Source organism: Pollicipes pollicipes, unplaced genomic scaffold (genome assembly GCF_011947565.3).
Source record: "Pollicipes pollicipes isolate AB1234 unplaced genomic scaffold, Ppol_2.1 Scaffold_4219;HRSCAF=4965_pilon_pilon_pilon, whole genome shotgun sequence".
Classification (NCBI taxonomy): Eukaryota; Metazoa; Arthropoda; class Thecostraca; order Pollicipedomorpha; family Pollicipedidae; genus Pollicipes; species Pollicipes pollicipes.
In genome coordinates, this window is record NW_023596448.1 from 21,797,801 (window position 1) to 21,825,288 (window position 27,488).

The 27,488-nt window shown below is 54.6% G+C and overlaps 1 protein-coding gene across 1 annotated transcript; it reads right to left on the bottom strand.

The window, feature by feature from the left end:
- Nucleotides 1–744: 744 nt before the first annotated feature.
- Nucleotides 745–26,226, bottom strand: LOC119095000 (dystrophin-like). The gene is given in 19 exon segments (XM_037217910.1): nt 745–1,987; nt 3,075–3,159; nt 4,829–5,327; nt 6,017–6,135; nt 6,792–6,911; nt 7,370–7,481; nt 8,058–8,092; nt 8,094–8,239; nt 8,277–8,432; nt 9,902–9,987; nt 10,821–11,060; nt 12,173–12,448; nt 12,733–12,784; nt 13,392–13,560; nt 21,138–21,140; nt 23,201–23,367; nt 24,722–24,845; nt 25,804–25,893; nt 26,203–26,226. Coding segments are annotated over 19 exon segments (2,583 nt in total). The 3' UTR covers nt 745–1,907.
- Nucleotides 26,227–27,488: the final 1,262 nt, after the last annotated feature.

Consider the following 27,488-nt stretch of genomic DNA (forward strand, 5'->3'; position numbering starts at 1 on the left):
TGTGTAGTGATGTGTAGTGATGTGTAGTGAGCGATTGTAGTAAGCGATGTAATGAAATGATGTCTGCGCGTTAACAAAACATTGGTAAAAATACTCCCACATGTCGTGTCCCTTGAATTGTGAATCTATCGCTCATAAGAGACAGCCCTATGCAATTGCAAACGCACCTTACACGTTTTAAAAGCTAATGGTCATGTTGAACTGGTTCCTGTTTTAATATAAAAGCTTTTACATGAGTTGTAAGGAGCATCTTCAATTCAAGGGCTCCAGTTACCGAACAAAGACATGAGCAAACGTTTGGAAGGAACTCAGTGAATGCTGTCGGACTCTTCCGCACCAGTGCGACTGCGGAAAACAGATGCGACCCAATATATGCTCCTAATTCGAACTGCATGATATTAGAAAAGGTCAGTCTCAGTCTTCTCAAAAGTGGTAAGTTCACAGCCCACACGTCAGTATTTGCCACCGGTATATACCTTGTAGCTTCTTACAAAGGCGCAAAAGTCGGGCAAGTGTTTGGAAGCTGCGTTTCGAGCCACTGTCAGTTACACTTTGTCTTTGTTGAAAACATGTCATTGCGCAGCCTTATGTGGCAGCGTAACACAACAACAATGGAATTATTTGAATGAGTGCTGTTGTTCAAGCGGCGCTATCATCTTCTGCAATCTTGCTCGCAACGTTGGTTGTTCATGCTGTTGTAAGACAGCACTTCCCATCCGTTAGCCTGCCGCTGCTGTCCGCCAGATTTCAGGAGAAAACACGGCATACGTCGGAGCTAATGTCACTTGTTTCACTCTGCCGTTTCTCTGTGAAGCATCCAACCGCCCACCATTTGTACATCCGCGCACACACGTTAAAAGCACGGCCTTTAAGAGGAAAAACACTACAATTTCGCTCCAGTGCACATTTTTTGTTCCAGCATAACGTTGTCCGAATCGGCAAAGTACGAACACGAAATCAAGCATCTTAAAGCTACCGCTGGATCGTGATTACACACAAGCAGGTACATACGCTCCATTTCACCCTTTGGTTATGGTGGGGAATATATTTATGGGGACTTCCTCTCGAACAGTAGCATACAGTTTTCAAGAGAGTAACCATGTAGACGCGCATAATTGACATGCCGAAAGTTTGGCAATGTTATATTCATTCAAATACATCCCCCTGCTCTGTGCTCGCGGGCAGTTCATGCAGCGGTTAGAAGCGTTGTTTATTTCGAATAAACGGGGGATCTAGGACGTCAGTGCTCAGTTCCATTCATCTCACCTCTTGAGTTAAAGACATTTGGTTGATATCATGTTGATATGGTGCTATCTAAACGTCACAGTACTTGCAACCAAAACCGGGCCATGTGAACGCTGGGTTGGCTCTCTTGTTTATTTACACGACACACTGTTGACGCGTTAGCCGCAAAAAGATACGAAACAGGGTGCGTCCGCTCCCACCTGCGCTCCAACATTCACTGCCGCCGCTCCGGAAGCGCTTGCTAACGTGTAAAGACCAGTAAATATCACATTGTTCACGGCAATTACACAAAGCACACATAATGGCTGCATTCAACAGGATAATATTCAAATACCCAGCCAGCAGTGGACAGCCCGGTGCAGCGATGTGCCCGACACCTCACTCTCCTAGTAACAGGGCGAACCATGCACCCGTGGCGGCGGCGACCCTCATCTCTCAACTCACCACTCTGCCTCAAAGCTCTATCGCATGACAGTCAGCCATGCGGTCAGGATATGCATTCGGAAGATAAGTAGCTTGTTGTAATGAATCGCCCACTCGTGAAATCACACCTACACCCAGCGGTAGCCACGGACCTCGGATGTAGCATGCACCCGACAGCAATGTCTGGGTCATAACTTCCACCAACGGTGGGGGAGGGGGCAATCTACGCAGCTACGCAGCTACGCACTCAGCAGCTCTGCGTTGAACTGTTCTCTGCTGGGCAGCGAAAAAGCCAGCGGAATCGGACGCCCACAGCCACCTGAAACGGATAAAATGTTCTTAACACAGTTTGCAAATTCAGCTCACTGGTAATCTGAGCGATATGTGAGATTTACACCCACTTTATAGTTTTCGTGTGGAATAGTTGGTGACAGTACAAGTCCGCTGGCATACTTTGCACGCACAGCTGTATATTGTTTTCTTTTAAGTTAACCATAACCATTCATTCTCGCACGTATCTTTCAGGATTTGTTTCCAACCTTTTGAATGAATGGATTTCTGGGATGAGAGCTCACGCTAGACACTGCTTGCTGTGTGAACCTTGACAACTGCAATCTGATCGTGCAGTTCCAGGTCAGGGGCAGAATTTAGCGGCAAAATTTCAACATGCCACAATATCCGGCACGATGCGTCGTGTCCTCTGACGTCATCTGAGCTTTAGCGCGGCCGCTGCCATCGGCCGCAAGCCACATCCGTCGAGGTCATAAAGCGAGAACCCAAAGCGACTCGATCCCACTCCACCACGGATGGGTGGATCGAAAAGTAGGTGCTCTAACCAACTGCACTATCGAGGCAGAAATACTTACCTCTTGTAGCCGACTTATATTTATGTATATCAACACATCCTATCCAGTCCAACCCAACTGCATCTGGGGCAAGCTATACGACCCAGATCTGAACTGGCACAGTGCACTCGAAGCTGCCTTGTCGTTGACCAACCGACAGCAAATCGATTTCAGGGTAAGGGAGCATCTTGCAGGGTACCCAAGCTAGAGAAGAGATACCCCGCTCTATTATCTTTGCATCGGGACCTTGCGCTTTTTGCTCTTTGTCCTGCCCCACTCTCCGTTGAACTCCATTTTTTACTTCAGTGTCGCACGCGCCTGAATACATGATGGAAGCGTTGTACGCGTCTAAATACATGATGGGAGCGTCGTGCGCGTATGAATACATGATGGAAGCGACGTACGCATATCAATACGTGATGGAAGCAGTTACATGTGATCCCAGCACTACAGTTCGTCTACCAATACCCCTCGCAAACCCGGCTGCTTGTTTAGCCCCGTGCAAGCCGGCGGCCAGCGCCAGCTCGGCGCCCCTGCCGCTGGCGTCGTTGCTGGGCTGACCTTCGGGCGCTGGGGAGTCGCTGGCGAGCTGAGAGGCCGTCACCGAGCGCGTCTGCAGCGTGCTGCTTCGGGCCAGGTTGGTGCCCTGCAGGCAGACACCGGACCGTCAACTCGAGACGCTCGGACGGCCTTGCGTTGACCCACGCATACTCACATCACTTTCACATCACATCACATCACGTCACATCACATCACATCACATCACATCACATCACATCACGTCACGTCACGTCACGTCACGTCACGTCACGTCACGTCACGTCATATCACATCACATCACGTCACATCACATCACATCACATCACGTCACACCACATCACATCACATCACGTCACGTCACGTCACATCACATCACATCACATCACATCACATCACGTTCTTCACAGCTGCGCGGATTGCCGTCTGCAATCGTCCTGGCGCCGTGCAAATGCATTGTGATGACGTGCGTGCGTGACGAGATGCGCTGAGGCTTGACGGCGCGTGGAGGACTTTTTCCGTGTCTGTAAGAAGCCAACTCACAAAACCGTGCGTCCCCAAAACGACATAATCCGGTCTCCACCTCATTAACAATTGGCTGGTCTATTCTGCTTTAGCGTGAGTGCGTAATAGTCCTTTTCACGCAAACCTTTGGGACTAAAACCTTCTTTGGTACCAAATTTGCAATCTCGAAAATATGACAAGCGGGAATGATATCCATGGTTCATCGTCAAACTTGCCAAAATAGACATAACGGTTTGCTCCAGAGGCGCTTTTGTTTCATCATCAAGCACTTATTTGTTAAGTCATAGTTGCAGTACTTAATGATTTGGTCCCATGCAACCAAATGCACAAACGTAAAATGGCGAGTAGGTACGTGACGATGAAACAAAAACGCTTCCAGATTCAGGTTTACCGGCTATTTTGATTTACCTGACGACAAACAAAAAGTTTTCATCGTGACTATCCCATTTTCCGTGTATTTCGGAACTAGGTGCATTTGGAATACTGCGGGGAAAATTAGGTAGCAGTGATGCGTGAAAGGTAAAAAGGCCTAATGTCTGAATGATGCACATGTGGATACCACGTGCAGAATGTGACCTAATACCCAAACCAAACATGTCTGTACAAATTGTTCTATCAGACGAGGTTGGTGCCAGAAGACGCACGCATTCACTGGTACAAAGGCACCAAGATAACACAGAGGGGAAGTTGGCTCCTGTTACTTAGAAACAACTCAGAGAGACTATGCCAGCCGTCACTGGCCCAGGGTACCGTCGAACCGGGCACATCACCGACCGTTCCTCTCCACCGTCCCGCGCCAGCACCAGCCCGTTCCGGCCGCCCCCCTCCCTTACTCTGTCAGCCCCAGCCCGCCCCGACTGCTCCCATCCCATACCCTCTCAGCCCCAGCCCGTCCCCACCGCTCCATTCGCCGTGTCCCGTCAGCCCCAGCCCGTCCTGACCGCTCCTCTCCCTTACCCCCTTAGCCCCAGCCCGTCCCGACCGCTCCCCTCCGCCGTACCCCGTCAGCCCCACCCCTTCCTAATCGCTCCCATACACCATAACACGTCAGCCCCAGCCCATCCCGACCGCCCCCTCCGCCGTACCCCGTCAGCACCAGCCCGTCCCGACCGCTCCCATACACCATAACACGTCAGCCCCAGCCCGTCCCAGTCGCTCCTCTCCCTTACCCCCCTCAGCCCCAGTCCATCCCGACCGCCCCCTCCGCCGTACCCCGTCAGCCCTAGCCTGTCCCGGCCCACCCCGTCCCTTACCCCGTTCAGCAGGCGCCGTAGCTTGCTCAGCCGTTGCCCCAGCTGCCGGTTGTGCTCGTCCAGCTCCTGCATCCTGGTCTGCAGGGGGGCCTCGCCCTCGGGTCGGCCGCCGTCGGGCTCCTCCGCCGCCGGAGGAGGTGCGTTCTCCCCGGAGGAGGCCACCGGAGGCGGGGCCTCCTCCTCTTCCTCCTCCTTCGACGACTCTCGACCCAGCTCCGGCGGGGGTGAGGCGGGCAGAGCCGGGGGCGGGTCGGCGTCGTCGCCGGCGCGCGGCGCCTCCGGCTCGGCGTTGGTAGGCGGACCGGCGGCGGCTGCCGGCAGGCCGGCCGGGGCGGCGGGGCCGGCGCGTGCCAGCCGCTGGTACTCGGCCTGGAGGGCGCGGTTCTCCTGCTCCAGCTGGCGGATGACGGCGCGCAGCTGCTCGTCGCGCGTCTCGTCCGACACGCCCTCGGACGAGAGGCTCATGCAGTACTGCGTGATCAGCTGCAGCTCGTCCTCACTGCACAGACATGGGACGCCGGATGGGTTACTGTACGCTCGGCAGTGCTTCGCTTCCGTGGAGCAAGTAACGGCCACGCTGCGGAACGAAATCTGTGACAAAGGCCTATGGCGTGTAACTGCCCAGAGTTGCAACATGTCCACGGTTCTAAGTGGCTGAAAGCAAACAGTTTCTTCTGAAAATCGCTCTGTAGGTCAAACAAGCAGGAAAATGACGAAAAAATAGTAATTCGCTGCAGAGCTGAATATGTTCCGTTTCATTTTCAATTTTTGTCGTTCGGAGCATTTCGAAATATAAATTTTCATAAACAAAATGTCATTTAACACTAAAACATTCCACAAATGCCGAAGGCCTTTGAGGAAAGAGCGCATGAAAGCGAGCGTGCACAAATACATAAAATCCCCATACTGCAAAGTCAGCCAAATTGACCTTTCAATTACATGAAGATGGGCTCCGAGAACGAACGACACAAGTACAGCTGATGTGGCAATGATGACACTACTGACACTCGTACACAGTGACACCCTGTAAAAAAACAATCAGGCGGCATCTTTTTTCAGAAGTGCCATGATACACTAATCTATCAAACGTGTTAAATCCCCATGCAGTTGAGTCCTCAAACAGCACAACCCCAATCATGTTTCAGACTGCCCGGACCGCCGCACCGCCCGACCCAGCACGAAACGTACCTCTCCGGACTGGAGAAGCTGTGAGCGTCCACTTCGGAGGTTGCGTGTCCGTTCGTGCGCGCGCCCTGGTCCAGTGAGCAGGTGCGCAGATGATCGGCGGAGGCGGCCGAAGTGACGCCCTGAGACGACACACCATTTGACGTCACGGCATTCAGCAAACAACAGCGCTCATAACTACCAGGCCATGATGTGTTTGGAAATGAACGACCGCAAAAACATGACATGAAGACGCGTTGTTTAAAATAACTTACTTAAAATGACTTGACCGCTTAGAACGGAATTCAACGGACGACAGCGCTCGTAACTACGAGGTCGTAATGTGTTTGGAAGCGAACGGCCGGGCAAAACAGGACATGCATACGTATTGTTCGACATGATGCTTCGAAAAGTCGGGTATATCAAACGATTCTGGCAGAAACGAACTGAGTTTCGTTGAAAGGGAAAGGGTGACAAAGGAACGTCATGATGTGTTTGGAAATGAACAGCCAGCAAAACATGGCACGAAGGCGTGTTGTTTAACATGACGCTTAGAGAAGTCGTTGGCCATATCGAACTATTCTAGCAGAGACGAACTGATTATAGTTGAAAGGGAAACTGTATAAGGGAAATATTAAAACAGCAGACCGAGCTCCAGCAGCCCTGAATGATGTGGCGCAGGTCCATGAGGCCGAAACCAAGGTATAGCTCCTGTGCTTCGTAACGGCAGCACTGATGCCGGCACCGCTAAAACATCGATGTTTAGGGACAACGAACCGGACGATTTATTGGCCAATACCTCAGCCATGGGCTGGACAGGGAGGTAGCCCAGCTTGGCATGCTTGCGGAAGTAGTGCTTCGACTTGAACCGGTTTCGTATCGACCTGGTGAAGTCCTTGATGTCATCGCTTGACGAACTCTGGAACACAGCCATAACGGTAACAAGGCCCAACGCGAATCCCGAAAAGACAGCAATAGCAAAAACAAAGTTTTTGTTTGCGAAACAGCGTGGTGCAAGACCAATCACGCAGCATCAATGGCACATGACATTCCCGAATAGAAAATGACTTATGAGCCAACCACCACTCAGCTTGATGATCAGCTTGAGAAATGCTTGTGCAACAATCATGTGCTCAGCGTCGCCCTTTACAACTCATCCCGCATTGCCGTTCAGCTTTCACGAACATGGTTCACAGAGGGGTGGGGAAGTAAAACAGTTGTATAAAATGAGTTTATTCAAATTGGCGGCACGCAACTCGGAGCGTGTGCTGAGGCTCTTTCGCCGTGGGAGGTAGTGATCTGGTCCAATGCATGCATCGCAGGCTATTTAAGACTATATTTCTTCCCTCCAGAGCATCTCAGATGATTTTCGCTTACCTCTGTGCAATATTCGTGCATGGGATGACTGAGTTTGTGACTTTTGGCGACACGTCCGGTGAAGAAGCATTGCTGACACATATCGAAGTTGAAACATTTCAGACACCGGTATCTGTAACGCAGGTACAACTGGATCAACTCAAGAGGGTTGGAAACTGCGTGATGCGCGTGACTGGTTTCATAAAACCATAATTACGAGCAAGACAGTCCTAGTTACAAGGAAGCAATGCAGCCCTCACACGGCGTTTAACAACTTTTAAGCTGTAAAGCTGACATATGCCACTTAATTATACGCTCCCTAACATCCTCAACACCGCATCACATTTTGATACCTAGCACATTAAAACCCGTTATAATGCGAACACATATTCGATGCATGATATGGAATTGAAAAACACGTAAAAGCACCAAAAGAAATGAGCAGATTGTTCACCAAACTTTTGGTTTCGGTTCGATACCCAACCAAGCTCACGGAAATCTTATAGAATGCTTACTTTCAGAACGCGGACCATCTCCACTACAAAGAAGCATGTGACAACGCAATTTACCTTACTTTTTTACGTGTATTTCTGTAACGCCCTTTGCAAGTCGGGCACTGGGAAAAAATCGCCAACACTCAAGTAATGTAAACCTCCGTGTCGCACTACGCATGCTTTCAGACATGCACGCTGCCTCTGCCGGCCCGAACCTGAAACCGACGATGGGGTACTCCTTGCAGCCATTTGCAGCGGGCATGATGTCGGGACTTCTCGGCGCCCGCCACCCGGTGCAGCACCGGCAGCCACACCAGGCTCTGCGGCTCGGCGCGCAGCCAGTCCAGGACCTCAGCTTCGCACAAGGTCGTCTCCTGCTCCCCCTCCTTTTCGTCCTCTTCGTCACCGTCGGCCGCGGCGGCTGCGGCGGCGGCGCGGAAAGCAGCTGGTGACAGACGGTTGCACGGCCGCGGGGCCGAAGGCGACCTCCTCGCCCATCTGACCAGGTAGCTGTAGCAGTTGGCTCAGTAGCCGACCCAGCTGCTTCTCGTTCAGCCGCTGTCGGTTGTCGGCGCCCAACTGGAACATGTCTGGGAGGAGGGAGCAACAGGTGAAAGTCTATCGCTGGCGGAGCCGGACCAGCGATGGCTTTGTGCACAGGGCCCCTTCTAACGAGTGATAGTGGTGAAACTGGACAGGCATGAAAATGCGTTTATTCTATTGTATTGCAGTATACTGTTTTGATCTTTTGGTACACAGTCACACACCGAGACATCATCCGCATCGCTTGATCCGATCCTTTCCCTCTTGTGCGCAGCCAGGCGTATCCCCGGGACACCTCCGCACAGTCTTCCGTGGGCTTTCCGGTTAATTCCTCTGATCGTTTACTGACCCGAGAAGTCCCTCGACCCCTTGCAGCTGCTATTGATCAACTTTTCAAGGTCATTCACTGCAGTTCACAGTCATGCCCTTTGTAAGACTGTGCATGCTGTCGCCTGTAAGCTAGGTGCACGCAAACATGTGCAGATTATTTCACGCCGCCTAATTCGAAGATACCCAAAGATGCACACCGTCATCAAAGCACCACAAAAACTCCTTCTCCAAGGCCATGTTGTTGTTCAAGGTCCAGAAAGATATGGCTATTAACTTATTCGTGTCTGAAGTACGTCAGCACGCATCGTCTCGTCAGCGGACAGCAATTAGCTGTCAACTAGCTTCACGTCTTGAATGCGAGTCTCTATCACGAACGGCACGTTTTTGATACATAATACAGGCATCTAAGTAATACTACCAATTATGACCAGCATGATGTTAAGAATCAAATGAGCATGAAAAGCGCCGCCACCGAGAATGCAAATGCACCTGAAAAACATGCCATCACGGAAAAATATGGAAGAGCACCACGACAAAAGGCCAAAACATGTGCACATAAATATCGACATCTTTACACACTCCTAACTTAACAAGCCACCTTGCGGCGAAATACAGTCCTATAAGTGGGTCAGCCCGTCCGCTGCAGTGGCAATGCTGCACTTACAACGCCAGTTTGGCATCGACTCTGATATTATAAAAACGTTCCATGACGTAATAACACAAGGCCATATTGGAGAGCATACTTACAAAACAGTACAGCTTTGTTGCCACAGCAATCTTTTGCACTTTACCACACCAATAATTATACGTGAGCCCTTTCCATCTCATTGATGCCTGCCTAAATATCTTCAAATGTGGGACATTCCTTTAAGCCCTACACCGATATCCACATGTAGACAGCAGAATATGCACGGGGTGTACCGCTGAGCCTGCTCGATGGATGGTGTTCATTCCCTCTGGTGACCCAACCTGATCTCCCTGGGACCAGACATTCCGCTCGGAAGCGGTACGCCTAGCTGGTCCGTCGACTGCCAATGCTACTTACGGCCGACGCCGACATCTGACCCGGCTCAACCGTGCACATTGACCATGAATAATGAGCACTTAGCTCTGTATGTGCGGTGCACGATGCGAGCGTCCGCAGCGTTTGACCTCACTTCCATTTCGCGTCGGACTCGGCACTCACAGCGGTATTTCTCCTCCAGATGTGCCTTGCAGAGAGTGATGATGGCCAGTTTAAAGGAGCTGACAGGAATGCGACCAGTCCGACGGCTGCAACGAAGGTGTGATGTCATACTGGATGCCAGAAAACCGCGCATGACATCATAGCGAGGCTGAAAATACAGCGGACTAAGGAGTTAACGTGCCAAGTGCCTTGATAGTGCACAATATTCCGTGGTTCTTTTTGACATTTGCACGCCAGATGCAAAGTCAATTGCATACCCACGATTCCAGCTCGCATGATACAACTCACTTCCGAACAGCACACTACATCAGGCATCATCATTTGAGTGAAGGGGCAGCAAACCAAGCGATGCTTCGCTCACCCCACTGCGTATCCTCGCACGTCGTAGTCACCGCGCGACAGGCCGCGGTGACTACGACGAACCGCGAGGCAGTTCCGATTCTCACTTGTAAACGCCAAGCAGCCAGCTGAGAGGAGGTCTATCCTCAGCGCCAGGTCCGCCGTCACTCACTTGTAAACGCTGAGCAGCCAGCTGAGAGGATGTCTATCCTCAGAGCCAGGTCCGCCGTCACTCACTTGTAAATGCTGAGCAGCCAGTTGAGACAGAGGTCCATCCTCAGCGGCCAGGTCCGTCGTCACTCACTTGTCGTAAACGCTGAGCAGCCAGTTGAGACAGAGGTCCATCCTCAGTGCCAGGGCCGCCGTTACTCACTTGTCGTAAACGCTGAGCAGCCAGTTGAGACAGAGGTCCATCCTCAGCGCCAGGTCCGTCGTCACTCACTTGTCGTAGACGCTGAGCAGCCAGTTGAGACAGAGGTCCATCCTCAGCGCCAGGGCCGCCGTTACTCACTTGTCGTAAACGCTGAGCAGCCAGTTGAGACAGAGGTCCATCCTCAGCGCCAGGGCCGCCGTCACTCACTTGTCGTAAACGCTGAGCAGCCAGTTGAGACAGAGGTCCATCCTCAGCGCCAGGTCCGTCGTCACCGGAGGGTCCATACCCCCGTACAGCGCCACCAGCACGGCCACCACGTCGGGCACGGCCACGAGACCGGTCGCTGGAAGGCGCCACGCCTGCGCCTCGAACGCCTGCGCAGCCTCGGCCAGCGGCAGCCGGTGCAGCAGCAGGGCGCGTTGCAGGCGCCGCAGCTTCAGCGCGGTCCTGGCGGCACGGGGGTGAGATGAGATGCATGACGTGCTGAGGAAGACGGAGGTGAGGCGAAAGTCTGACGTGCTAATGGAGACGGGGTAAGGTGAGACGATTAACGTGCTGACGAAGATGGGGGAAATGCGAGAGCCTCGCGTGCTGAGTGAGACGGGGGTAAAGTGAGAATTTGGCGTGCTGAGGGAGATAGAGGCAAGCTGAGATAACTGACGTGAAGGAGACGGAGTAAGGTGAGGAGTCTGACGTGCTAATGAAGACGGGAGTTAGGTGAGACGATTAACGTGCTGGCGAAGCCGGGGGCAATGCGAGAGTCTCGCGTGCCGAGGGAGACGGGGGTAAGGTGAGAGCCTGCCGTGGCGAAGGAGACGGAGGTAAGGTGAGAACCTGACGTGCAGAGGGGGACGGGGGGTAAGGTAAATGTTTGACGTGCCGAGGGGACGAGGATAAGATGAGAGTTTGGTGTACTGAGGGAGACGGGAGTGAGCTGAGATAACTGGCGTGAGAGAGAGGAGGATAAGGTGAGAGTCGGACGTCCTACGGAGAAGGGATGGGGTGAGGCCGATGATGCCCTGCCGCCGCGAGGGGGACGAAGCTGGATTAGACAGCCGCGGTTCTACCATGATGAGGAGGACAGAGGCGGGTGAGACAGCTGAAGCCCTATCATTCTGACGAATAGGGACGTAATTTCGCAGGTAATTTGAGGTACTGCCGTCCCCCAACTCACGATGGGGTCGGGGGTCAGTCCCCAAGTCACGACTTGGTCAGCATCGATTGAGGGGGTTGAACGGTGAAAAATAACGTAACCCACGCTCAAAATACGCCGAATATAGGATTGCTGATCGAATTTCGCTGGAGACCACGTTGGTACGTGGCCGGAGCCCCCACCCCCCCTAACTGAGAAGAAAACGTGACTCCTGCTGACGGAAAGAGGTTGAGGCCCTGGCCAGTGTAAGGTCCGGAGGGCACAGCGGAGGGTCTCCTTGTCACAGCCAGTCGTTCAGCAATCCATGTATCCGAACAAAGGGGAAGAAGAAGCTACAAGGAAGAAGCGGACGGCTTACTGACCATGACTGGCAGCCCCACCGTTCACAGCAGCCCGGCCGGCTCACCTGTACGCCGAGAACCGGACGGCGTCGAGCTGCGGCAGGCCGCGCATGAGCTGGTCGAGCCGCGGGTGGTCCCACTGGGTGCGTCGCTCGCCGTGGTGCAGGTAGTACGGCACGCCGTGCTCGGTCTGGGAACGCTCCCAGGGCGGCTCCACCGAGCGGCCCAGGTCGGGCGGCGCCGGCGGCCCGCCGTAGGCCGCCGAGACGGTCGACGCCACCGAGTGCAGCCGGCCGTTGAGGGCGGCCAGCCGAGCGGCGTGCTCCGGGGAGAGCGGCACGCTGCGCCGCACAGGGCCACCGGGTCAGACGGAGTCAGACGGGGTCAACGGGGGTCAGACGATCACCGGCCGTTGGGGACGGCCAGCCGAGCGGCGTGCTCCGGGGAGAGTGGCCACGCTGCGCCGCACAGGCACCGGGTCAGACGGGCGAAATGGGGTCAGAGCCCCACCGGCCGTTGGGGACAGGCAGCCGAGCGGCGTGCTCCGGGGAGAGCGGCACGCTGTGCCGCACAGGCACCGGGTCAGGACGGAGTCAGACGGGGTCAGACAGGGTCAGACGATCACCGGCCGTTGAGGGTAGCCAGCCGAGCGGCGTGCTCCGGGGGAAAGCAGCACACTGCGCCGGGTAAGACGGGGTCATACGAGGTCATACGGGGTCGGCTAGACAGGATCAGACGGGGTCAGGGGTCGGGGTCGGTTAGGCAGGATCAGAAGGGGTCAGGGGTCGAGGTCGGCTAGACAGGATCAGACGGGGTCAGAGGACCGCCTGTCGCAGCCCAACGACGACGGGAACAACTGAGACAGATGTCAGACGTCACAGCGCAGCGCTGGGAGTCGCTGGGTTGAACAGTGCGCGATTAAGCCAAGGGGCAATTCAAAGTCAGACGTTGATGCATAGTCTCTACGTTGACTTCGCAACTAAAATAGGCATCGATGTAAAGCCAGACGTGGTTCAGCTAACGCGCGTTGAATGACTTCGACCGGGTTGTAGTCAACTTGGCGTGAATCATTTCTAGTGCTTATCGGATTCTTCACCAAAGAGCGAATCTTTTCTCGTCGATCATCGACATCAATTACGCCCTAACAGCCCGTCGAACCTGCGCGCATCATACGCAATCACGCCATCATATACCGAGGCAGATCGCATTTACCATAGCCGATAAGCCACAAGCGTACAATCCGAGTCCGGCGAGCAGATCAGCAGCGTGACTGCCCGCACTCACTTGTTCTCTGCCAGCCGGCTGGCCTGGGCATGACGTCATCCAGGCTTCGTTGCACCTCCAGCAGGCGGTCCTCTGCGACGTCACCGTTGGTGACCACGTCAGGCTGGGTCTGTTCGATGTCGTTCAGCCGCTGCTCGACCTCGTTCATGCACCGCTCCAGCACGTGCCTCTCGTGAAACAGGCGTGCGGGGGAGTAGAGTTTGAATAGCGATTGAAACGCCCAAGCCTTCTCGACGTAAACCACACGAACGGTTGCAAGTTAATGGCAGTTGTCTTGCCCAAACGGGCGGCAACAGATCAGCTTCTTTCTATTGAGAGGATGGCCATTGGGATGCCCTTCCAAAGAAATAGAGAGATGCGTGCTGATGCTCACAGGATAACCGACGCACTGAGAAGGAAAGGCGAGAAATGCCCATGTGACAGAGTTAAGTAGCAATGATACACTTCAGGGGCAAAATGCCAAAGCAGACTATTAAACGTAGGAGTTAGCGTGACCACTGCCATAGTTCCCACTCAGTTGTACTCCTTCAAGTCAAAAGGTGCTCGTGGCGTTTTTTCTATATCGAGCAGGGTTGACAAAATGCCCCCATTTTATTTTCTGTAACAATAAGGCCATTCTGTAGCTATCAATCAACCGTTTCGCTCAAAGACCATACAAACTCGGGACGTGGCTTACGGAGTGAATCTAGTTTTAATAACTATTGTGTGATTTTAGGAAAAATGTGCAGCGCCGGTAGCTGGGCACACAATTTACGACATGCGATGGGTAAATTTGACAAATCTTTAACACGCTTAACACACACTTAATCGTCATTCTCATTATCATGGCGCCAACCATCCAGCGATAATCGAGCACGAGCACGCACACAATATTTCGCCAGGAGACGACATCGTTTTGACCAGGACAGAACGGTGCCTGAAGTCTCCGTAAGTGTGTGTCCGCCGGTCTCCCTCTACATAGCCGCTGGCTATAAACACGTTGGCTGTTGGCCCTGCCTCGTTTGCCAGCAAAGCCAAGTCACAAATCTCACAGCGGACAGCGGAAGACGATTGGCCTGATCGGCGGCGTCGTCGCCGGAGCCGCAAACACCACCCACATCGCTCTCCAAACATTTGTGCACGCTGCGCTGCTATCTACGCCCAGGGTTCTGAGGCTTTGGCAGATATATAGTGACCGTAAACAAGGTGGCTGTGGTGTTTGCGGGTGTTGAACGGCCTGGTCTCTGGAGCATCGTTTTCTAGCACACGGAACATGAGTCACTATGAAATGATGCGGCCGTCGGCCACACCCGTCCCACTGACATGCAGTCGTTGAAAACTTGAACATTCAGTTAGGCACGAACGCCGGGGGCCAGTCGAGATCAAATTTCGGCGCACAAACAGCACCAAAAGGCCGAACAGCAAGCTTGCGTGCATGACTTAACATCCCATTTTCCCGCACGCCTCCACGAGCGTGCTGTGGCATGCCACAGCGTGCCACACACCACATGCCACACGCCTCACGGCGAGTGGCAAGCTCGCCAGCTGCTTGAGTTTATAATTCAAATCGACATGCATTAGTGGACCACGACAGCGAGCAAAACATGGCGGCGAAGTTCTCTCGATGAGGGACCGCCATTGGTGGATAACCCGGTATGCCGAGTGCCGCAGTGACGACACCACCTTCGGCGGAAACTGCGCAGTTTCACATGCCAGGGAAAAGGCTGGAGGAAAAGGTCTTCCATGGAAAGGTCGCTGTGCTGGAAATGCCTTTACGGCATTCTCCATCCCTGGTTGATCACGTTTCCATAAGCTTCCTTGCGCGGAGGACCAACTTACTTCACGCAAAATTTTATCACGTGAGCCATTTCCTGCATGCAAACATGCGTCAAAAACCCACAAAAGCCAGGATTGGGCCTGGACTCACTGTTGGACCAGGACTCATATACTGACTCATTCCACAGGTGGGACGGTGCTCAAATGCAGACTCATCGGTTCAAGACAAATGATCTTGAAATCACATTCCGCCGCAAAATCATAGTTCTCCATCCATAAAGAGCATAGGGCAGAGAGCGCTGGATGCAATGCGATGCACATGAATAGAAAGCAGCGTGCCGAGTAGATGAGAAAGCAGGGTGCCGAATACGTAAGAAAGCGGGCGGCCGAGTAAATAAGAAGCAGCGTGCCGAATAATAAGAAAGTAGGCACGATGCGAAGACAAAGCACCAAGGAGCGCCAATGAAACCACGCGCTGACAACTTCCGTCGTCGCTCTGCCTTTGATACAATCTGCGCCTTACCCCCGGGGCCGCACTCAAGCCACCAGGAAGACAAAAGAAAACCTCTCATTAAAAAATCCGATCCTCTGCGATGAATGGGAGACCACCATACCCGCGCGAGCCGCGCGTCTCCAACGCCAGTGTTTAGGAACCGCCGGGTTTCCGTCCGTGGGTCGTCCATTCACGGCGTGTTTTTTTCAACCGAGTCATCAAGTCAACGGCATGTTTTTGGAGGCGGCCGGCGACATCTGTTTGCTTTTGGTCGGCGAGGCGGCGCCATATATCAGGGGCCGTCTCATCACCGCGGCTCCGGTGCACACCACATGGCGCCGAGAGAGCGCCGCGCACCGTCGCTTCACGGCGCCGGCGTCTCTCGTGGGATGGGGCCGCACGCGCCACCCGTCACCACCGTCCGCGCCGATAGCAACGCAGGCAACCCGCGCACACCCGGCAAGCAGTCCGAGGTGGCGAAGCCCAACAGACCTCCGACGGCGACAAGGACTGGAGCGATCCTTGCATGCGTTGAGGGTGAGGGTCAGGGGTGGGTGGGGGGTGGGGTCGAGGGAGGGGAAAGAGGGGCACGGCCTTGTTGCCCCGAGAGTGGGGTGTCAATATGTCCGGTTCGACCAGCGGTCCAGCTCGGCATAAACCAAACAAATTTGGGCGGGTCAGGCCGCCGGCTCCGAGGCCGGCACCGAGTGATGGACAGCAGCCAGATCGTCTGCAGCTGGTCTGCGACGGCGAGGGGGGGGGCCGGCCAGGCAGCTCGGACAGCGCGGGGGACCCGGGCAGAGGCGGCCGGACAGCGCGGGGGACCCGGCCAGAGGCGGCCCGGACGGCGCGAGGCGCGCGTGGGACCCGGTCAGAGGTGGGCCGGACAGCGCGGGGGGACCCGGCCAGAGGCGGCGGACGCTGGTGCTTTGTATGGATGTTGGACACAATTTTTGGTTGGACAAACGGCATGCTCATCGCATTTACATGAAGCAAAAATGCGCTTTCGCTGCGCTGTCCAACAGGTACGGCGAGGTTCTTTCCCTCGCGGACACCAGAACTGACGTCTCATAACAATGACCGATACGTAACCTTTCTTCATATATATGTGCTCCCACAACCGGTGGCCTGTGGAGGGGTCCCGCAGCCTGAGTCGTGTCACCGAATTTAACATCACCCCCGTGCGTGTGGATGTCAAACATTAAACACGCGATGAACAGACTGATTGGGCGGACAGACGGCTGCCTCCTCTGGATCTCGCACGCAGGAGCAACGGGCATATTGCAGCACACATCATTCATCACTGAGTCGGTGACAGGTCTCACCGTCCGGCGGCCGGCCGTCCGAGCGGCTCGCCCCACGCACCTCCGTCAGCCAGATGGCGTCAACGTCCCTACGGGGGCGGGGGACACGGCACCGGCAGCCGCACGCCAGGGCGGCGGCGGCGGTCGGCCGGGGGGTCCCGAGAGCCGACGTCGCGGCAGCAGCAGCGGCGAGCGCGCCGCCCGCCGCTCGCAGCACAGCTCGGCGTAGCGGGAGACGGCGTCCGGCGGCGGCGGCGGCGGCTGGGGTCAGCCGCGGCGGCTCAGAGACCGGGCGCAGCGCCGCCGGCGGCGTCCAGGTGATCGGGCGGACCGGCCGCGCTGCCATGGCAACGCCGGCTCTGTCACGTGACCACGCTCACACCCGCACCACGCCACAACGTCGCGAGGCCACGAGCTCCCGCGGCGACGCGTGGCACCGTCGCCGGCGGCGTACTCGGAGTCGCAACCCGCAGCGCGCGCGGGTCAAGGTTGACGCTCGCCGCCTGCCCGGAGGCGGTGCGCGCGCCGGCCGCGCGTCGTTCGGCGACTGAGGCGCCGCCGGCGCGAGGCGTCGGCCCGGTGGAGGACCGCACAGCCAGCTGTGCTGCCCGCTGCAGTACGGCGCGCTTTTTCAAGGCCCCGCAGATGCGAACAGATAACAGCAGTGCGATTTTTCTCAGGCCAGATGACAGCAACAGCAATGCGGTCGCAGGCCGTACTGCTCAGATGCAGCAAGCTGTTAGCCCAGCTTCCTGCTTTGTTATTACATGTCAGTACAAATTCTCAGACATGGCGACTCCAAGACGTCGTCCCACAGTGCAACATGGAGGCCAACGCAAACAAGCCGTGGCCATCTCCCAGCCCCGTCCGCAGGGCCACCACCGCCACTGAAATCAAACGCCAAGTTTCTGGCCACCGAATTCTGCACCAAACATTGGCGCACACATGGCTCACCGCCCCAGCCCTCGTTTCCGGAACATGACCGCTGGCTGGTGGTGATGCCCTTGCGGCCCAGTGCAGGTCTCCTTGCGTGAGTGCTTGGTTGCCAGCTGAGCACCGCCTGCGCTGCGTTCGCCAGATCCCGAGCACCGTCTTCAGCTTCGTTCTCCGCCCCAGTGGACACTCCCATCGCCAGGAGTTCGCTGCGTTCACCAGATCCTGAGCACCGTCTTCAGCTCCGTTCTCCGCCCCAGTGGACGCTCCCATCGTCAGGATTTCGCGTTCCCCGGATCCTGAGCACCGTCTTCAGCTCCGTTCTCCGCCCCAGTGGACACTCCCATCGTCAGGAGTTCGCGTTCACCAGATCCTGAGCACCGTCTTCAGCTCCGTTCTCCGCCCCAGTGGACACTCCCATCGTCAGGAGTTCGCGTTCACCAGATCCTGAGCACCGTCTTCAGCTCCGTTCTCCGCCCCAGTGGACACTCCCATCGTCAGGATTTCGCGTTCCCCGGATCCTGAGCACCGTCTTCAGCTCCGTTCTCCGGCCCAGTGGACACTCCCATCGTCAGGAGTTCGCGTTCACCAGATCCTGAGCACCGTCTTCAGCTCCGACACTCCCATCGTCAGGAGTTCGCGTTCACCAGATCCTGAGCGCCGTCTTCAGCTCCGTTCTCCGCCCCAGGGGACACTCCCATCGTCAGGAGTTCGCGTTCACCAGATCCTGAGCACCGTCTTCAGCTCCGTTCTCCGCCCCAGGGGACACTCCCATCGTCAGGAGTGTATTTTCCTGTTCAGTTGTGGCAGGGGTGTGTTTTCACAAACAAGATTAGGGATAAGCGGGAGAAATAGCAACACCTGCCCTCAAAATGCAAAAAAGACGTTACAGGACTGGACTTCAGCATCCAAATTTTGGAAATAAAGTGAGCCATGTCTGTGGATAAATACGGTTTTGACTACTCTGAGGTAGGCTAAGGCATTTTGTCTTGCTCAGTAGCTCCAACTAAATTTGCAAAACTACGCCTTTGGCCGCAGCGGTTCGTGGGTTGTTGAGCCAGACCAGGACATAGCAGCGGCGCAAGAAATATCATTAGAAAATAAACCGATGATGAGTCCACAATGCCACTTGTGGCGCAATTTTTTCGTTTCTTTTGCAGCAGTGTTACCCATGTGTGATTCGAAGTCGCCTCGACCTACTTGCTCCATGTTCAGTAGGATACATTCAAAAACACACACACACACACACACACACACACATATATATATATATATTAATAATATATATATATATATATTTAAGCTAACACGCACCAGTTTTCGGAAACATGCTTACTGGCACAGTTCTGCTTCTATGCGGACCATATGCCGCTGGGCAAGCGGCAGACAGTGGCAAACGAACGCCTCGAACAAACCAACAAGGGACAAATCGTGATAAGAAGGGGCAAACAAACGCCTAGAACAAACCCCAAAAACGGGTGCCAACGCATGCGCGCACGGCTGACGACGAGCGCTTATGAGGGCAGATGATTCGGAGGAGCGGTGGAGTAGCCTACAAAACATTAGCAACCTCGTCAGCGCCGGCACAGTCACAATCTGCCGGGCCGTGAAGCTACTCGGGTACTCGCATGTGTGCTGTGAATGGGTGCTGCACTGCTTCCGACAAGAGCAGAAGAATGCACGCGCAGAGGCTGCGCAGGAGTGCTTGAGCAGTACGAAGCTGGCTACAAACAGGTTCCGGACTTAACAGTCACTTCTGATGAGACGCGGGCGCATTTCTGCGGCCCGCTGGCCGAAAACAAGAGCAAGGAGTAAAATAAATCCGACGAGAGGACCACACCCCAGCCCAAGCTCAGACACATGGGCGGGGGTTGTAGCGATTGGGGGGTTTGGTCGCGCCCTGCTACAATCATATTGCGCTGACGCGCGGGTGGGATGGCCATGTGTACGGTGTTCTGCGACACAGACAGCACAATCAGCACCGACGTCCTTCCCGGGATAAGACGATTAACTCCACATAGTACTCCTCGCACCGAAGAAGATTATTGGAGCCATGCCAAAAAAACACTATCCGAGAGAGGCCACAGATTTCAGCACCATCACGACAACGCACGACCTCACGTCGCCGTCGTGTGAGACGGCGACGCTTTTGAGAGGATGTGAAATCCCCACTACCCAACACCCGCTCTATTCGCCTGACCTGGCCCCGGCGACTTTTCCATTCTCCCAAAACTCAAGCGAGCAAAAGTGAAAAATAGTCTATCAGTGCCGGGGAGCTGGAACGGTATTGTGGCGCGTTTTCGGAGGCACCAGAAAAGGAGAGGCTGGTGCGGCCCGCAGGATGAGAGTGAAACGGCTTCGTAAGTGTGCACGGCTTGGATGCTAAGATATACTTATCTGTTGCATGTTGGCCTGGACTTTTAAAACAACTTCCACAAATTCTGAAGCGGCCCCTACAACTCGAGTACCGTCAGTGGCAAAACCCAAAAATCGCATATGTTCCAATCAGCGTGGTGAGAGGAAGGTTTGCGTGACATTTTGGTCGAGATCGGACCACTTTGCGTGATGCAGCGCGGGCAAATCTGCCCCATAGGCTGAGCAAAGGCCGGCGGGATTTGCTGCGAGCGACATAGCGACATCACATCAGTATCGAGCTTCTCCAGCCCTTTCACGGGTCTTGGCACGCTCTTGGCTCACTGTGTTCATGGACCGTGGTTGCCGTCCAATTTAAATTATAGCACAATTGTACCGCTTGTCAAAAACGTGTGTTTATTACAGGAGCGTTTGTTTTGAAAAATCGGCTGCGGGGAAATGAACCGATAAGGTTAATCTAACCTATCCCAGAACCTGATTTGTTCCCGGATTTCGGCCACTTTGGTTTACGTCTCCGATAACGGAATAGAATAACTCTTAAATGATCACGGATGATGACTTTGATATGGCTGCGAAGGTGTGACTACATTTCAGAGCGATGTGAAGGTATAATTTTTAAATGTTTTAAATGGAGTATGATTTACAGAAAAAAAACATCTGAGAAACTCGAGCCATTGTGATCAACGAACATAGGTGTCGTCCATCGTTGATCGAAGGTGGCTCCAGGCGCAAAAGACAGTACGGTGGGAAATGGCGTGGTCCGGCACGTACGGACAAGAGCATATAGGACATTTTGAGTGCACTGCCACGATGTAACTAAATATCATGTGTCAAAGCATTATATGTTTGAGCATTACATATCTAAACATAAAACTTATTTTACACGACCTTCTCACGAAACATGTCAATAATTATGAAGACAATTTGGGTTGATACTGGCGACCGGATGCGTCTCCGCAGCGGCCGTCTTAAAAAAATGTCGCGACCAACGCTTTGACATGTGCCGGAAGTTGATATAAGCAAGAAGGGTTGTGAATCTTTATGCTTCGGGGATGATGAGTTGGGAGTTTGCATGCTGAAATTAATAAATCTTGCGCGTACCAGAGGGTTGGATAAAGCCATGTCATCAAAGAGGCATTGGTCATACAGAGGAAACTGTAGGTTTCGAAGCTGTGCACATGGCCAGATATATTAGCAAAAGGTGATCAACACCATCCCAACATTTCTTTTGCTCTGGAACAGAACCGCACAAAATGTTACATTCCAATCCTTGACACCCTTTTTGTGGTACAAACTGGCGGAAGATACAGCACCGAACTGTACTTTAAATCGTCCTGCCCAGCAGAGCAGTTCAATCTGTTCTGATAGATCGGCTGGTTAGAACGCCTGCATTCTGATTCACAGACCTGCGGCGGGGTGGGTTCGAGTCGCCTGAGTCGTGCGCTTTTCCCCTTTACTGGCACAGCCTACGGCCGGTGGCAGCGCCCGCGCCAGGAAAGCAAACAGACTGTGTCTGTGTGAAGCTACCGTTTTCACAAAGTGCCCCAGTAAAAGTTAACTCACGTTTCACTCAGCGGTGACGAAAGTATTTCTCGCACACCAAGACAGCGGTAGTATTCAATAACCACTCAATGGTAACGCGTGATAAAAAGCAATGGTAGTCAAACGTGATCTGCATTCGTCAAATCATGACTCCACAGAAGATGTCCCTTGAGGACGAGATCGAGGATCCTGTCAACACCACCCAGAGAGCAACATCGCTACCGCTCTGATACCCTCCTAGGCGGCCCTGGGGCCACTTCACAGGCTCTAGTGTGACGAGGAGTAGCTTCAGCAACATTTTGCACGGCATGGACTTTCCTGGATTAGTTCATCACTTCGTTTCGTTCACTGAATCGTTTCGCTGAAATGCACAACATCCAAAAACTGCCGTGCTGTGGCTCTCACCCTTAAAACCTTTCATGATCAGCAACTCAAACGTTCAACTTATTTTGCTCGGCACACATCGGACAGAACTCAGCGTGGATCACTGGGCTCATCCCTTATAGTACGGACTTGGATCATGCAGAGCTGCGCTCGGGCCGTGCGTGTGGTATGCCCTGACGCTGCCCTGCGTGCGACATGACCTAACTCAGCAACCCCGGACTGGCAACGTCATTACCGGAGAGCCCTGCACCTGCTGCTCAGTGCAGTGAGTAGCAGCCACGGCGGCGGCGGATGCCATTGCTGCAGCGTCCAATGTGTCCAGATTGTGTGTCAATACGCCCAGTTACGAAAGACCATCTGAGCCTGCGCGGTATGACCTTGCCCTATACAGCTCCGCTTCGCTCGGGAACTACACACCGGGTAAAATGCGCATTAGTTCGTAATCGCAGCTCAATAAATAGCTATACCGGATATGCGCGAGGAAGACCTCCAGATCCTATTTGTTTCGACTCGTAAGTTTTCATAGTAAAATGCCGACATTCCATAATAAGTGAATGCCAGGTTATCAAGCAGCGATAGGTATGGAGAAAATGGACGTTTCATGGTGACGCTGATGGTTACAAGCGCTACCATGAAACGTCACGTTTTCACAATGTATACAATGTATGATCTGATAAGTTGTTTAACCAATATCTTCTGGTACGTATACTGAACGCCGACCTTTGCAAAGAATTACTACTACGCCAACAGCTGGTAAAAGGACAGTCACTCATTTCAGCCCTTTCGCTCTTTTCGACAGCTGACCACCAGAGATAATCTGCTAGATGGTCCAGCGGCACATGTGACGGTTAGGATCACTAACACTGCAACCTCTCACGTCCAATCCCACGACAGAACCGGTGAAATGTTCGAGCAGTGCGCGGGATTCGAACCAACGTCCCAGTGCTGGACCCGGTATCGCACCATTCACGCCCGCTCCTCGTCTCCCCGTCAGCGCTGGCGAATGGTTTAGTTCCGCAGCTCACCGCCAGGGCCGAGTCAGCGCGTCGTCGGAAGAGTTCGGCGCGTCGGCCGAGCTCTCGCCACTTGTCCTGTAGCTTGGCCGCCTCCCGACCGATAGCCCTCGCCTGCTCCAGACTCTGGTCCAGCTCGGAGCGACGCTCCCGGCCGTAGCCATCGCGCTCGCCTCGACCTGTGGACACGGGTCAGCTCAGCGCGCGCCAATCGCCCACCACAGCCTGTGGACACGGGGCGGCTCGGGGCAAGCCAATCGCTCATCGCGGCCTGTGGATACGGGTCGGCTCAGGACACGCCAATCGCCCACCACAGCCTGTGGACACGGGTCAGCTCAGGGTACGCCAATCGCCCATCACGGCTTGTGGACACGGGTCAGCTCAGCGCGCGCCAATCGCCCATCACGGCCTGTGGACACGAGTTAGCTCAGCGCGCGCCAATCGCCCATCACGGCCTGTGGTCACAGGTCAGCTCAGCGCGCGCCAATCGCCCGACGCGCCAGACCGGCGCCGCAGCGGCGAGAGAGGGACATGATAGGCTAGTCGCCTGTCGGAAGAACACGCTCACTTGGGAGCGCGTGACACGTGACACGTGACGTGACGAGACGCGGGATGTGACGCGACATGTGATGTGACACGTGACACGTGACGCAGCACGTGTGCGATACGTGACACGTGACGTGTCGCACGTGACACGTGACACCCGCCACGTCCATGGATAAGGCATAGACGTGGGAGTTACGGGCACGCTGGCTTCGTTACGTGGTGACTGCTAAAATAAGTCACAATCTCAGTCACAGTTCGACGGAAACAAACCATCGATGGTACTGAGCTTAGAGAGAAAGGTATCCTCGGCGTCGCTGGCCGGAGGCACTTTATGCTGGGACGTTGCTGTCTTGCAACTAGATCAGGAGGGATCTTCACTGCCCCCACTGTAGCTACGAACTACTACGGACTACGAACTTCCACGGACTGCCCCCACTACAGACTACGAGCGTAGCCAAAAAGTAGGGCGTGACCTACTGGAATCCTGTGCACTTCCAGGCGGCAGCCGGGATCATACAACCGTTCATACGATTTGGGCCCCAGATAATCGTGTTGTACCCCCGGGGCTTAAGCCAGTCTCCAGAAATCGCCTGGCCATTCATCTGTCCCAGGGCGGCAAATCCTGGTGGACACGCCCTGGCAGGTGCCTCAGCTGTCACCAGGGACGGACACACCTCTCCCTGCCTAGAGCGACCCATACCTTCGCTGTCGCTAGACTCGCAGTGGATGGTTGGCTCAGCGCTATCCCTGCCCACTGTGAGCCATACCATCGGTGTTGCTGGCCTTGCAGTGAAGGGCGGGGGGGGGGGGGGGGGGAGGGTTCGGAGCTCTCCGTGCCCAATGTGAGCCACACCTTCGGTGTCGCTAGTCTCGCAGTGGAGGGCGGGCTGAGAGCTCTCCCTGCCTACAATGGGGCATACCTTCACTGTCGTTGGCCTCGCAGTGGAGGGCGAGCTCAGAGCTCTCCCTGTCACATGTGAGCCGTACCTTCAGTATCGCTGGCCTCGCAGTGTAAGGCAGGCTCGGAGCTGACCGCTCTGGCGGCGCTCAGCTTGCTACTGATGAGCGCCTGGCGGTCCGACAGCTGGCTCAGCAGAGAGCGGGCATCCTCCTGCGCGAGAGCGAACGCTGTGATCCGCAGCCATTACCAGAAACACGCAGCATCCCAGCTTGGAGAGAAAAGTGGGCCAGCTCCAGAGATATGCATCTTTTTTGCTACTGCCACAAGTTGGGTTAGATTTTGCAGTTTTCCTCCGCTCGGTCCTCCCAAAACAGTCTATTTTGCGAAATTACACCCGCATCCCAAACAATTTCTATCGGCATTCAGAAAGTGGATAGCTTGGATGATAATTTGCGTCGATTGTATGTGTCGTGGTACTGATATTTCTGCTATATCCAAATGGCATCGCATGACCCCATCATCTGAATTTATTGATTTATGTTCGCTGATTCACAGTTGCAGCATGCTAGCAGGCAAAAGTGTAACCGAAGAACAACATTCTTAAGATGCACCTTGACTCAACCATTTCGACGTCCCGTTTGAACCACAAACAAACTCCAGTCCCTTGTTCGTTTACAAAAGCAGCTAAATCGAACCCAACGACCGAACAGACACGAACTCGCCGCAAACGGCTAAACACTGCGTAAAATCAGCTGGCGCAGCGGCGAGACATTCCGCACACAATCAGCTGACAGAGCGGCCGAATATTCCGAGCCGCGTCGTCTGTCGTGGCGCGACGGCGTTGGCCGCTGCCCGGGCTGCAGCGGAGCAACTGTCGGTGTCTCGCCGCAGCAGTGGTCAGGCCCCGGCTGGTGCCACTGGCCGCTGCCCCGGCTGCAGCGGGGCAACTGTCGGTGTCCCGCCGCAGCAGTGGTCAGACCCCGGCTGGTGCCACTGGCCGCTGCCCCGGCTGCAGCGGGGCAACTGTCGGTGTCCCGCCGCAGCAGTGGTCAGACCCCGGCTGGTGCCACTGGCCGCTGCCCCGGCTGCAGCGGAGCAACTGTCGGTGTCTCGCCGCAGCAGTGGTCAGGCCCCGGCTGAGGCCACTGGCCGCTGCCCGGCTACCGACCTGCTGCTGCTGGAGCGCCGCTGCGTCCGCGCGGAGCGGCTCCAGCTGATTGAGCTCCGTCTCCTTCCTGATGACCCACTCCAGCAGCTCCTGCAGGAGAGCAGCAGCCCGCCGCGCCCCTCGCGGCCCAGCTCCGCCTGCGACCTGCGGACGGCACCGGCGCCGGGTCAGCTGAGGTGGACCTCAGCGGCCACTGCGGCGGACACAGGTGGTTACATATCTGAAGGATTGGGGATCCTCCTGAATGGGTAGATCGTGTGGACTACACACACGAGGGGAGAATCCTATGAACGTGGATGTGGCAAAGGTGCGGAAATGCACGTCTCGCAAGTCGGAATCGCGATCTTAGGCCAATGTTCATCAACGTTAGTGTGACCGTCGCCACGCCTGAGGCCGTACCTGCGATCTCCACTCTCCACTCATGTCCGCACTGGACAAAGTAAGAGGAAACACGTCTAAACGTGACGGAGGACACAAATCGCATGATATTTTCGCCGTGCCAGTCATATCTTGTCTGTTATCATAGTTATCTGTTATCGTAGTTATCTCTGGTAGATCATCAGAGCCTACTGGTCTCCGTGGTAAACGCGTGGCTCTCCAGTTCAAGCATTATGACCTAACCGTGTGACCGTACGGCTGTGACGTCACTGTGGCCTGGCCGCGTGAATGTCAAGCTGACCTGGTTTCAAAAATCATCCTCAGTAATCGATCAACGATGGCACACACCCAACATGTGCGCAAACACGTGCCATAACTCACAACTCTCATCCTGCGTGCTTCCAGCCCACTGGCACGGCGTCCCGTTAGTTGCGGGCACGTCCGCGCGATGTCGCTGCTGATGAGAACAAGTGTGCAGATGGCGCTAATGCTTCCCCGCCCCGGCACGGATCCAAGCGCAATCAAGCAGGCAGGCGCTCATGGATGACATGTCTCTGTCCTAGCCATGGTCATAATAACGCACTGTGCCGTAACACATTCTCTTCATGGAAGTAGACTGAGAGTTTCCGTATCGAACTCAGATGACGGAATTGTCAACATGACGTGGTGGGAACGACACGATAACATTTAAACGTCAAGTGTTGTAAGACAATACATGACCATAGTTGGCCACTGCAGTGCAATTTTTGGCAAATAACGAAGCACCTTGGAAAATGTTCATAAGCGCAAAGTGTCTAAGATCCAGGGCTGAAACTTTTCAGCGCGCATAAACAAGGCAGGGATGAAACCAGACGCAAACGTATCGCCAACGGTGCTGCATCGGAGACGCCTTCTCAGATGACAATTAAATTTGCCCAGAATGTTGTTGTATAATCTTAAAAGCCTTATGTCTGCACCAGAATTAATGGGACAACGGATCAGAAACATGAATTCCTATTTGGAAGTGAAATGTTGGGTTAGCCAGGAAAATGAAGAACGATGCGCGCCAGAGGTCGCGCTGCGTTACTCCCGTTCCTCTTACCGCGCTACTCTCGAGAGCGTTACTCTTGAATCCAAACGCATCTATTCCTCACTTCAAGTGCCTTTGGAGCTCTCCTCCTGCTTTCCGCTTGCAGCATCCACGCTCGCAGCGCATTCTAACCGCCATTAATTATTGTCTTTGCTTGGCGTCAGCTGTGACCCTCGGAAACGAAACGATGACACAACCGTGAGCACAAAACTGGGGCGTGTTTGTCCATCGTTAACTC